The 14,081-nt window shown below is 41.4% G+C and overlaps 1 protein-coding gene across 1 annotated transcript in view; it reads left to right on the top strand.

The window, feature by feature from the left end:
- LOC141173657 (dipeptidase 2-like) overlaps positions 1-11,940 on the top strand; it is a 621,939-nt gene extending 609,999 nt beyond the window's left edge. Inside the window, exon 11 of the mRNA XM_073657958.1 lies at positions 11,590-11,940. Within this exon, the coding sequence (XP_073514059.1) occupies positions 11,590-11,775 (186 nt within the window). The 3' untranslated portion in view covers positions 11,776-11,940. The remainder of the gene's footprint in view (positions 1-11,589) is intronic.
- The last annotated feature ends 2,141 nt before the right edge of the window (positions 11,941-14,081 follow it).

Genomic DNA, 14,081 nt, shown 5'->3' on the forward strand with positions numbered 1-14,081 from the left:
TATTCTCAATGATGGAAGTGATATCACAGCTAAGATCTATTGGTGAAGACATTAAAGAAAGTCATGTAGCAACTATATTATTGTGCAGTTTACCAGATTTGTATACAGCCTTGATAAATGCCCTTGAGACGAGACCAGAAACTGACATTACATTAGATTTTGTGAAAACAAGACTAATAGATGAATATCAGAGAAGAAAAGAACAAAGAAATTATTCTTCTACTGAAAAGGACAGTGAAAACGCTCTTAAAGCTACAGAATTTAAAAAACCCTATAATAAAGAAACAGGAGAATGCTTCAGATGTAAGAAAAAAGGTCATTTAAAGAAAGACTGTACCATATGGAAAGCAGAACAACAAAAATTACAGCATAAAAAGCATGCATAGAAAGTAAAAAAACACAATTTCCGATTCATGTGAGAATAATTGGAATGGCACATTTAAAGTAACAGACAAGAAATCATCACTTGGTTGGTTTATTGATTCAGGAGCAATGAGTCATATGACAAGTGACAAGAATTTCTTTACTGATCTTGATTTAGATAAGAAAGAAGCCATTTATCTTGCAGATGGAAGCAAAATAACCGCAGAAGGTATTGAACAAGGTATGCTAAATTGTTCAAACAAGTTCGGACAAGATTCAAAGATACTTGTACAGGATGTGTTGTATGTTCCAAAATTGGAAGGCGGATTATTATCTGTGAAACGTTTAACAGCAAAAGGACTTACAGTAAAATTCAAAGACAAGAGTGTGCAATTATTGCAGGAAACAAGGTGATCACCAAAGTCAAGGCAGATGAACAATTATATCATTTTGACACACCAAAGGAACAGATGAAGGTATGTACACATGATCACAAAAACTGTATTCACATGTGGCATAGACATCTAGGACATAGACACCCTTACAGTATAAGGGAACTACAGAGAAAAGAATTGACAAAAGATTTAAAGATATCAGATTGCTCAATTACCGAAAGATGTGAATGTTGTATAAAATCCAAAGCCACAAGGATATCTATTCCAACAGAAAGTGAGATGAAAAGCGAAAGACCACTTGATTTGGTGCATACTGACATATGTTGACCCATGAAAGTGACTACATCAGAAGGCAATAGATACATTTTGACTTTTATAGACGACTACTCAAGATACACAGTCAAAAAACTTAATTAAGAACAAAAGTGAAGTTTTTGATAAACTTGTAGACTATGTAACAAGATCAAGGAGCAAATTTCAAAGGAAGCCAATTGTCATCAGAAGGGATAATGGAGGTGAATTTACAGGTCACAGAATAGAAGACTACTTAAGACAAAATGGAATAGAACACCAGAAAACTGTTCCATACACACCTGAACAAAATGGAGTAGCAGAAAGGAAAAACAGAACTCTAACAGAAATGATAAGATGTATGCTGACGGATTCCAAACTACCAGAGAAATATTGGGGTGAGGCAGCAATGACAGCTACATATCTACAGAACCGACTTTTTTCCAGAAAACTGATAAAAACTCCATATGAACTGTGGCAAGTTATGAAACCAAGTGTCAATCATTTGAAAGTTTTTGGATGTAAATTTTTTATATTCATTCCAACAGAAAAACGTTCCAAACTTCAAAACAGATCCATGGAAGAAATATTTGTTGGATATAGTGAAAATTGCAAAGGATATAGAATCCTAGATCCCAAAACAGACAGAGTTACGGTGAGTAACAGTGTGACATTCATTGAAGATTTATGATTTCAGTTGAAAAAAAAATGAGAAAAACAATAGTGACATAACTGAAGAAATATCTGATGAGAAAGAAGTAGAAATTAATGAAGAACAAAATATTGAAAGTGAAGAATCACAACTACAAACAGACACAGAACCAAGACGTTCAATGAGAGAGAACAAAGGAAAACCACCAAAACGTCTCTCATACAAGACAAGCATAAGAAAAATCTATGAGCCTACCTCTTGGGAAGACATATCTAAACTTCCTGAAGAAGAAGCTAATAAATGGATAGAAGCAACAGAAACAGAAATTAAATCCATGCATGATTCAAATACATGGACACTAATAGATTTGCCAGAAGGAAGAAAAGCCATAGGATGTAAATAGATTTTTAAAGTAAAATACCAAACAGATGGCACAGATGAAAGATACCGAGCAAGACTCGTAGCTAAAGGTTATTCTCAAACATATGAAGAAGACTATGATGAGACATTTGCTCCAGTTGTCCAACACACTACAATAAGAACTTTACATCCAGATGTCTCAGTTCCATCTGTTTCATTGCTGCAACTGTAAGTAAAGACAGCTTTTTTGAATGGAGATTTAACAGAAGACATTTACATGGAACAACCTTCCGGATTCAAAGATGAAAGAAATTCAAACAAAGTTTGCAAACTACAGAAAAGCATGTATGGTTTAAAGCAAGCAGCTAAAGCGTGGAATGACAAAATCACGGAAGTACTTACAAATGAAAAATTTCAAAGAAGCAAAGCTGATCCATGCTTGTACACAAAAAGGCTGATTAATAGATGGATTTATGTACTCATATATGTAGACGACATTTTGATTTGTTTTAAGCAAGAAAGGGATAAAGAAAACATTCTAAAAATCCTGAAGCAACATTTCGAAATCAAAGACTTGGGAAATGTGAAACAGTACCTAGGAATACAGGTAGAAAGAGAAGAAAACGGAAGTTTCCTACTGAATCAAAATCACATGATTCAAGACATATCAGAAAAATTTGGACTAAAGGATGCAAAAACAGTAAAGTCTCCAATGGAAACTAACTCAAAGACATGAACAGTGAAAAAAATATGCTACCAAATAATGAAGAATACAGAACAGCAATAGGAAAACTACTGTATCTAGCGACCGTTACAAGACCAGACATCGCAGCAGCAGTAGGAATCCTGAGTAAAAAGGTATCAAAACCAAATAAAGCTGATTGGAATGCCGTGAAGAGAGTAATGCGTTATTTGAAAGGAACTAGCAATGTTAAGCTGAAATTACCCACAAGTGATAATTGCATTTTAACAGGATATGTTGATGCAGATTGGGCTGGAGATCCAACTGACAGAAGATCTACCAGTGGACATATTTTTTTTCTCTCAGGTGGACCAATAAGTTGGACAAGTAAGAAACAGTCAATTGTGACACTGTCTTCAACAGAAGCAGAATATGTTGCCGCAGCACATGCGAGTCAAGAAGTACTCAGGTTAAGACAATTGTTGACAGAATTAGGACATCCACAGTTGGAACCAACAAAACTGAAAGAGGACAATCAAGGATGTCTTGTTCTTGCTCAGATGGAAAGAGTCAATCCAAGAACCAAGCATATTGATGTGAAATTTCTTGAGAGATCATCAGGAACAAGGAGTCTTGAAGTTAGAGTATTGTCCTACTGAAGAACAGCAGACATCTTCACGAAGGCATTCAATGCTGATAAACACCAGAGACTAATAAAAAAGTTGGGTTTGATTGAATAAGTCCTTACTGTTGAGAAAGGGTGTTGGCATATATAACAGATTAGGGCTTATTATAAGTGAAAGGAGGACTTTATACTAACCAGACAGCAGATGGCGATAGTGTATAAAGTTATATGTTTGCTGTAATGAGGGGAGAAAAGCTCTCAATTGTTGGTTGTTTTTACTTCCTGTGTGTTTTTTTTTCCTTTCCTGAATGTGTTATGTAAGCAGCACACGGACTGTGTGACACTGAAGTGTATCTCATGGTTATCCAGTATGAAGTAAATACTGTTTACTCAAGATATCTTGCTGATTGAAGCTCTCGTAAGTACACTGGTGACTGTAAGAAGATGCACTCTGTGATAGTTCTCTCCTGGCTGTGACCTTACACTGTCCCCCCATGCTATCGCCCACCCACTGCTCAGTCTCTATTCTGTGCCCACTCTCACTTTTCTTCCCCCATACTGTCTCCTCACACTATTCCCCTCAATAGTCTCCTTACACATTTCCCCCTACCTCCTAATATTTCCTCCTCACACATCCTCCCCCAACTCCCCATACTGTGTCCGCACACATCCCATCACCTTCGCTTCCCATACTGTGTCTGCACACATTTTCCCCCCTCGCTACAAATAATGTGTCTGCACCAACTCCCCACTCGCTCCCCACTGATTAAATCTCCCCTCTACACTGAATAAACCTTCTCTCCACACTGAATAAATATGGCCCCTGCACAATAAATAAATAGCCCCCTGAACAATGAATAAATATGCCCACCCGCACCATAAATAAATATGCCCCCTGCACAATTAATAAATATGCCCCCTGCACAGTTAATACCCCCTCTGCACAATTAATAACTATGCCCCCTTGCAAAATAAATGCCCCACTGCACAATTAATAACTATGCCCCCCTACACAATAATTACCCTCCCTGCACAATAAATACCCCCCCGCACAATTAATAACTATGTCCCCTGCACAATTAATAACTATGCCCCCTGCACAATAAATACCCCCCTGCACAATAAATACCCCCCTGCACAATAAATGCCCCCTGCACAATAAATGCCCTCTTTTCAATAAATACCCCCTGCACCATAAATATCTCCCCTGCACAATAAACCCCCTGCATAATTAATAACTATGCCCCCCTGCACAACTAATAAATACCCCCCTGCACAATTAATAACTATGCCGCCTGCACAATAAATAACCCCCCTGCACAATAAATACCCCACTGCACAATTAATAAATATGCCCCCCCCGGTCTGAATCTTCAGTGTCTTCAGCTCCACAGGAGCACTTACCACCGAGGCTCTGCTCTCTCCTGTGGGCGCCGGCAAGTGACGTCAGCAGAATGATCACATGACCTGATCATGCTGCTGACATCGCTCTAAGTCAGAGCTTCAATTGAACTTGCGTCTGCAAGATGCAAGTACAATCACTGGGAGCTGGCACGCTGCAGCTTCTCTGAGCGGGCTGTCAGCTTGACACCCACTCAGAGAACAGTCGAATCCCGGTCCGGGGGCGGCAGAACACTGCCGCCAGTGGAAGGCCAACAGACAGCCGCATTAGGAGGCCCGACTGTGTCCCCCTGCTGGCTGCTCCTGGGGCGCATGCCCCGGTTGCCTCCCCCCAGATACGCCCCTGTCAGGAGGTAGGGACAAGCTTTTTTGTATTTTAAGGAGTCATGCAAATTATATTTCCAACTTCGTCCTTACTCCTCCGGTAATGAGGAGCAATGGGTTGGTATTGTGATCTCTCTATTGCAGGGAGATCCTCAGTCATGGGCGTTTTCATTACCGCAGGACTCGGTTTGTCTCCAGTCTGTGGAGGGGTTTTTTGGGGCTCTGGCCCTCATCTATGATGACCCTGACCGAGTCGCCTTGGCTGAATCTAGGCTATGTCGCCTTCAGCAGGGGAATCGATCAGTGGAAACGTACAGTCCGGAATTCCGTAGATGAGCAACAGATTCCAAATGGAATGACTCAGCCCTTAGAAGTCAATTTTGTGAAGGGCTTACTGAAAGGTTGAAAGATGCCTTGGCAGTATATGAAACCCCTCAGTCCTTGGAGGTTGCCATGTCTTTGGCCATACGTTTTGATAGACACCTTCAGGATAGATGAGTGAGACCACCTTCTCCGGGGCCTTCTTGTAGGGGTTGTGTACTTCTGCCCAGGGAGTGGTCTGGGGTTAAAACAGTACCGTGGGAGGTGGAGGAACCCAAGCAGTTAGGGGGTGTCTCTACATCATATATCTTCCCGGAGATTCGCAAGAAAAAAGGTGTATGGTTTTTTTTGTGGGGAAAAGGGACATTTTGTTGGGACCTGTTCTTCAATTCCTAAACAAAAAGAGACTCTATTAACTCTTGGTAGTCTGGAGTTGGATAAACAAGGGGTGCATTTGTGGCCAAACTGCAGTTCTTGCTTTGTCCTGACAGCAGAGGAGGTGCTAGAGAGCAAAACCGAGAACATTTCTGTGTTTGTTGACAGTGGAGCCGGAGTCAGCATGGTGGATGCTGAGTTTGTGAAAAGTCATGGTCTTGCTTGCTGTACTGTAGATAAACCTATTTCCATTTTCGCCATCGACTCTGTGCCACTTGCACAGAAAGCATTTACTCAGATTGTACATAATGTAAAACTGAGGGTGGGGTCAGTTCATTGTGAAACAATCCTTTGGTATGTCCTGGACAATCTTCCCACTCCGATTGTCTTGGGTATCCTTTGGCTTGTTAAACATAATCAGTTGGTGGATTGGCAAACCGGTGAGATTATTTAATGGAGAGATTACTGCCATGAGAACTGTTTAGATATTTCCCTTGCTACTGTCTCTACGGAAATATTGCCTGCTTTTCTGTCTGGTTTTGAGAACGTTTTTTCTGAGAGGGGGTGTCAGTATTTGCCTCCTGATCGTGCTTATTACTGTCTTATTAACCTGACCCCCGGAGCGAAACTACCAAAGTCCAGACTATATAATCTTTCTGGCCCTGAGAGACAAGCCATGAAGGATTTCATTGCGGAAAGTCTGGAGTAGGGACATATTAGACCCTCATCTTCGTCCGTGGTGGCAAGGTTTTTCTTTGTGCAGAAAAAAGATGGAGGTCCACGTCCCTGTTTAGATTTCCGGGAATTAAATCAAATTACCATCCGTGATCCATACCCTCTTCCTCTGATTCCTGATTTGTTCAGCCAGGTTGTGGGAGCCTACAAACTGGTTAGAATCAGAGAAGGGGACGAATAGAAAACAGCGTTCAAAACCCCGGAAGGACATTTCGAGAGTCGGGTTATGCCTTTTGGTTTGATCAATGCACCTGCGGTATTCCAGCATTTCATCAATTATATTTTCCATTATTTGGTGGGGAGGTTTGTGGTGGTCTATCTGGAAGATATTTTGATTTACTCACCTGATTTTGAGACTCATCGGGGGCATGTTAAGCAGGTGCTCCAGATATTAAGGGATTTCGGATGGATCCGGAGAAGATCCGTGCAGTTCTTGACTGGGAACGTCCCAAGAACCTGAAGGCTCTACAACGTTTTCTGGGCTTTACTAATTTTTACCGGAAATTCATTCAAAATTACTCTGTTATAGTGAAACCCCTTACTGACATGACTAAAAAAGGGTCTGATTTTTCCAAATGGTCGGATGCTTCCCTTAAGGCTTTTTGTTCCTTAAAGAATTATTTTGCCACTGCACCTATACTCAGTCAACCCAATGTTTCTCAACTTTTATTGTGGAGGTTGATGTGTCGGATGTCGGGGTTGGGGCTGTGTTGTCTCAGGGTTCGTTCCTTGGTAAATGGCGTCCTTGCGTCTTAGTTTCTAAAAAATTGTCTTCGGCTGAGAGAAATGATGACGTAGGTAATAGGGAACTTTTGCCAATTAAATTAGCATTCGAGGAATGGCGACATTGGTTGGAGGGGGCTGTCCATCCTTTTACTGTTATTACTGACCATGAGAACCTGTCATATCTCCAGTCAGCTAAAAGTCTCAACCCTAGGCAGCTAGACGGTCCCTGTTTTTTTACTAGGTTCAAATTTGTTGTCACTTTTCGTCCAGGTGTCAAAAATTTCAAGGCTGACGCTTTGTCCCGGAGCTTCCCTGGTGGTGGTGATCATGAGAACCCTGTTCTGATATTACATAAAGGGGTAGTTATTTCAGCACTTTATCGGGAACTGGAATGTGAGGTGTTGGAGGCTCAGGGGGATGCCCCTGCCTCCTGCCCTTCAGGAAAGTTATTTGTACCACCCAATCTGCGCCGCAAGGTAATTAAGGAACATCATAACTCTGTGCTTGCTGGGCATCCAGGTGGCAACCGCTGACCTCCTCTCTCGTCGTTTTTGGTGGCCAGGAGTGCATTGGGATGTAATTGAACACCTAGCTGCTTTTGTGCGCATTCTAAGATTTAGCATACTCGTCCGTCTGGTACTCTTCTTCCGCTACCTATCCCTAGTAGGCCATGGACACACTTGTCCATGGATTTTATTACTGACCTACCGGTTTCTGCAGGCAAAACAGTGGTTATGGTGGTAGTAGATAGGTTCAGTAAAATTGTTCATTTTGTCGCATTGCCTGCACTTTTAAATCTCAAGACTCTTGCTCATGTGTTCATAAATGAGATTGTGAAGCATCAAGGGGTTCCCTCCGATGTGGTGTCAGATCAGGAGACCCAGTTTGTTTCCAAGTTCTGGAAGGCATTCTGTTCTCGACTGGGGGTGCAGCTGTCCTTTTCCTCTGCCTTCCACCCTCAGTCGAATGGACAGACCAAGCGTGTCAATCAGAATTTGGAGACCTACGTCAGGGTTTCGTTTCCGAAAATCAGGAGGATTGGGCATCCTACCTACCGCTGGCAGAATTTGCCATTAATAATCATCGTCAAGAATTCACTGGCAGGTCACCGTTCTTCGGTGCATACGGTTACCACCCACAGTTTGGTACCTCTAGTGGGGGAGGAGCTTCAGAAGTTCCTGAGGAGGAACGGCTTGCTTTGACACTCTCCTCGGTATGGTAGAGTGTGCTGAGTAATTTAAAGAAACTGACACAACTTAGATGTTCATTTAATCCCTTAGGGAACATTATATCAAGACAGAAGGTAAATCTGTCCTCCCATTGTAAGATTTTTTTTATCCCAGTAACCCAAACATACTGAAGGAGGTACAACTTCTTTTACCGTAAATGAGATTGAGTTCAAATTACTATTATGTTTTTGTGTGACGTGCTACAGGGGTAAACCTGTAGTTTCTGATGTCTCACAAGTGTTCGTTTATCCGGACCCTTAGTTGTCTCTTTGTTTTCCCCACATAATTCATGGGGCATGGGTATGTACACATGTAAACAACACCTGCAGTTCTGCAGTTCGCCAAGTGTCTTAATAGTGTAGGTCTTCCCATTAGAAGCACTTGTAAAGGTTTTTGTTGTTCCAATGTAAAGGCAGAAACTGCAGTAACCGCATAAACACTGTGTTCCAAATTATTATGCAAATAATATTTTCTCAGATTTTCCCAAATTACCTATATGAATTGCAGTCATTGTAATTTTCCAGTCAAATAACTATTAGAGTACAATTGAAAGGTTTTTGTACAAACTGCCTATGATAACAGTATATTTTTAAAAAAATAAAAAACTCAAACTGCACTCAAAATGCATGTTCCAAATTATTATGCACAGCAGAGTTTTCAACCTTTTCATTTTAATAAAGAACAAAAAAATGGTCATTTTTGAAATTATAAGCATTAGCAGGTTATTACAAACTGAAATCAAACAGTTTTCAACTCAAAACTTTATTCTAGGTGATGTTACATTTGCACATAGGACCGCTTGTACGAAACGAGCTTCTGAACTCTCTCATCCATTAAATTTGTCAGGTTTTGGATGGTTTCTGCTTCAATTGTATTGCATGAGGACAGAATACCCTCCCAGAGCTGTTGCTTAGATGTGAACTGCCTCCCGCCATCATAGACACTCCTTTTGATGATGCTCCAGAGGTTCTCAATGGGGTTGAGGTCAGGGGAGCATGGGTGCCACACCATAAGTTTGTCCCCTTTTATGCCCATAGCAGCCAGAGATGCAGATGTGTTATGTGCAGCATGAGACGGGGCATTATCATGCATGAAAATGATCTTGCTGCGGAATGCACGGTTCTTCTTCTTGAACCATGGAAGGAAGTGCTGCTTGAGAAACTCAACATACATTATGGAGTTCATCTTTACCCCTTCAGGGATCCTAAAAGGGCCGACAATCTCTCTCCCCATGATTCCAGCCCAAAACATTACTCCACCTCCTCCTTGTTAGCGCCATAGCCGTGTTTGCATGGGGTGTCCATCAACCAGCCATCCTCCACTCCATCCATCTGGACCACCGAGATCATTTCATACATGATAATGCCCCGTCTCATGCTGCACATAACACATCTGCATCTCTGGCTGCTATGGGCATAAAAGGGGACAAACTTATGGTGTGGCACCCATGCTCGCCTGACCTCAACCCCATTGAGAACCTCTGGAGCATCATCAAAAGGAGTGTCTATGATGGTGGGAGGCAGTTCACATCTAAGCAACAGCTCTGGGAGGGTATTCTGTCCTCATGCAAAACAATTGAAGTAGAAACCATCCAAAACCTGACAAATTCAATGGATGAGAGAGTTCAGAAGCTCCTTTCGAACAAGCGGTCCTATGTGCAAATGTAACATTAACTAGAATAAAGTTTTGAGTTGAAAACTGTTTGATTTCAGTTTGTAATAACCTGCTAATGCTTCTAATTTCAAAAATGACCATTTTTTTGTTCTTTATTAAAATGAAAAGGTTGAAAACTCTGCTGTGCATATTAATTTGGAACATGCATTTTGAGTGCAGTTTGAGTTTTTTTTTTATTTAAAAATATACTGTTATCATAGGCAGCTTGTACAAAAACCTTTCAATTGTACTCTAATAGTTATTTGACTGGAAAATTACAATGACTGCAATTCATATAGGTAATTTGGGAAAATCTGAGAAAATATTATTTGCATAATAATTTGGAACACAGTGTATATGTGCCAGTTACACCTCTATCAAGCCACGTCCCTACCGGTCTCAGGGCAACATAATGGCTGTGGACCAGGTGATTCTTCAGTGATTTACCCCTCTTGAATGTAACTGATGGTATGTGGGATTGTGTTGATGATATCTGGGTTAGCTTTAAGAATGCACCAATGTCATCTCAAGATATTCATCACTGGTCTACGTGGTCATCATAAGTGCCTATAAGTCCCTATAATATGGGTAAGTGACTCATTTATTGGATTGGATTTGGGCATCAGGGGGGTTGTCCTATCTGTCACTTTCTGAATGACACAGACGCGTAGAGTGATGACGCACTTAGAGTGATGACCCGCGCCTGTGTCAGAGAAGGCGCCGGTAGGAAGCAGTGAGGACCGGATACTGCGGCTCCGCTGCCATGCGGAGACACAGGAATGATCCCTGCCCGCATTATAATGAGGGCAATTGGCCATTGGCCCTTTGGAGCCTCGGGCCACATTACTCTTATTATTAATCACCCTGCAAGGTCCCCCTACACCTCCATGCTGCAGTGTAGCTGCACCGGCTGCACAGGATGTTTGTCCGCCCCTGCTCAGCCCTATTTTTCCAGGATTTTTTTTACTAAAACAGCAAGTGTGCCTATTTGCCTCGTTCGCTTTAGATTTATGTTTTTCTTTCTCCACTTTTAAATGTAAAATAAATAAAATGTAACATTTTATATAGTAGCATGGACTCTTGTTCTCCTCTTTTGCATGCTTAATTGAGTCGCTAAAAACAGATGGGTACTAAAAATCATTGATCAATATGTTAAACTGGAATATTTTAGAAATTGTATCCGTTTGTGTTCACATTTGTTCTCCTGCCCTATCAATTGTGTGATGAAATTATTTTAGATAACTTATTGTTATATTTTTATTATCTGTAGAGTGACCCTGAAGGTGAAGTTATATGAATAAAATTCAAAGTGACTTAGTTAAATCTATGATGTATGTGTTTGTATACAGCATTAAAGAAAAATGTACAAAAAGACTGCGCAATATATAAAAGAGAATGCAGACCATGGGTATATGAACACACCCTTTTTTAAATTATATTTTATTCTAAATCTACAGGTTAGAGATGAACAGATAAAAGTGAGACCTTCGGAAGAAGAAATTCCACACAATCAGCTGAATTATTCTTGCCGTTTAGATTTGCGAAAATTACAACAAAGTACAAAGGCATCTGGAATTCACGAAAGAAGCTTGTCAGCTTTCACTTTAACATTTATAATGTCCTGTATTTATGTATTTTGGTAACTATATTATTCATTGATGTTATTTGGTTTCTTTGTTCAAGATTAAAAGCTTTCCACTGGAAATGTACACCTAACTAATGTATAGAGTGTAAGAGCGTTTGTCCCTGATTGATCAAATCGTTTTTGTCAGAATTCTGGTGTAACACATTTAAAATGTTGCAATTTTTTCCCCACAACTTATAGTTCCACAGAAAATTGCAACTTTTTCCTTGTTTAGGCCAGCTCAGCCAGCTTTATGAACAGTGAGTTGAGATTAGTGGGGAGGAGAGAGTGTGCAGCCGAGAAATTCATCATAATTTAGGCCAAAAAAGTTTTGTAAATTATTACATAAATGTACTGCAGTCTATGTTTGGAGGACATTTCTTACACTGGTATGTGATAGCTTAAAAACTTGTAGAGAGGCCCATATCTCTTAAATAATTTGGCGCATCTTACTCGGGCGTATCAATATCCTATCAAGACTGATTTACAAAATGGCAGTTTTGATGAATAGGGGGCGATTTGTGTGGATACAGATCACATAGATGTATAAATGAAAGGTTTTTTGTTCTTTTTCCAAACACCTCTAAGATGCATTTACACTGAATAATTGTTGGGAACTTTGGTTTCAATAATCCTACAGTCTAATTAGTTAATCAGGTGAAATAATCTTTTGGCTGGTTTATAGGGAACATGTTGTATGAAAAAACGCTATTAACCTGCAGATATGGGGTTAATCTGCAGGTTAATAGCATTGTAAACTGCCTGGCGCCTGCACTTAGACCCCATCTGCTTGGAGGAAATGAGCATAATCCTCCTGGCAGAGTTCAGGTGTCATACAAGGAGGTGGCGCTGGCGCGGGTTCCGTCACTGCTCTGTGAATAGACAGCAGTAGCCGTAACCTCAACCCTGGTGGTCAGTCAGTGTCGGGGGCAGGGTTACAGCCGCGTCTCTGTATACACAGAGCGGTGACTGAACCCGCATGGGAGGAATAATGTTCATTTCCTCCCAGCAGCAGGGCTCAAAGTACAGGCGCCGGGCTGGTTCAGAACGCTATTAACCTGTAGATAAACCTGCAGGTTAATATTGTTCTGTCACGTGACAGGCTCCCTTTAAAAGATCACCTTCTCGACCGTGCTTTGTCCTGTGTAAACAGGATCTGTACTGCCAAAAACTATGCCAGGCTACCTGCACCAAATTATCTGTTACTGATTGTTTTGTGTGCTCATTAAACACAGTCTACCTGTCTGAATGGCCTGTTAAACAACCTACGATCAACAAACAATTAGCTCATCAACAGTTTTTTAATGTAGTGTCTTTACTCTTTCTCTTTATCTCTGGTACACATATACAGTCATGGCCGAAAGTGTTGCCACCCTTGAAATTGTTCCAGAAAATGAAGTATTTCTTCCAGAAAATTATTGCAATTACACTTTCTGTTATACACATTGTGGTAAAGCGGCTTGCTCCGCTGTACATGGAGGTAGACACGGAACACTGTCTCTTTAAGTTTTCGGGTTGGTTTATTAAAACGTCATAAACCAACCTACAGTTCATAAAGTAAATACAGCCAATTCGGCATAATGGCAAAAACAAAATACAAAAACAAAAGATGGCAAAAACAAAAGATGCAGCACAGTCTGTATATCGGCCGGGGTCCGGCCACTCAAGGTTAGCCACACACAGTTTAACACAATACATGCACGCTCCTCTCTGGAGCAAGTCTCTCCAGATTCTGACCCACACCTGAGTCAAAAGGCTGGGTATTTATAGCCCAGACCACAGCCTGAGGTGGAGATATGGAGAACAACCTCCCGCCCCCTCTATGGTTGTTCTCATAAAACACACCTTTGTAAACATGGCTCATTAACCCTTTTTGTACCTAGCATGCAGGAGAAAAACTTCCATTTTTCACATCACTGAAGATAATAGCCTCAGTGAAACATATCTCCCCTCCAGTTTTCTGCCAGAGACTTTGTCACATATCCCCTATTACGGATCCGGGTGGTGGAACCTCTGTGCTGCGGTGCAAGGAGGGACCAGAGGGGCATAACTAGGTATCAACTCGGACTGACCAAGGTTGTACGGCGGCTCAATCGACACCGTGACCAGGGAAGGACCGAGCAGAAGGACCAGGTGCTACTCTGGGCCAGACCTCGTATGAGAGCAGGTGACTCCCACGGGTCAGAAGTCAGGAACTGACCGGTACAGCAGATGAGCACGGCAGGCAGGCTGACGGGTGATCCGGGTAGGCGGACTGGCAGACACGGCAGGTAACAAGCAGGAGCCTCCAGGTAGGCTGGCTGGTAAGCACGGCAGGTAACAGGC

This window comes from Phyllobates terribilis, unplaced genomic scaffold, assembly GCF_046119375.1.
Source record: "Phyllobates terribilis strain yellow unplaced genomic scaffold, ASM4611937v1 Scaffold_13__5_contigs__length_258822181, whole genome shotgun sequence".
Lineage (NCBI taxonomy): Eukaryota > Metazoa > Chordata > Amphibia > Anura > Dendrobatidae > Phyllobates > Phyllobates terribilis.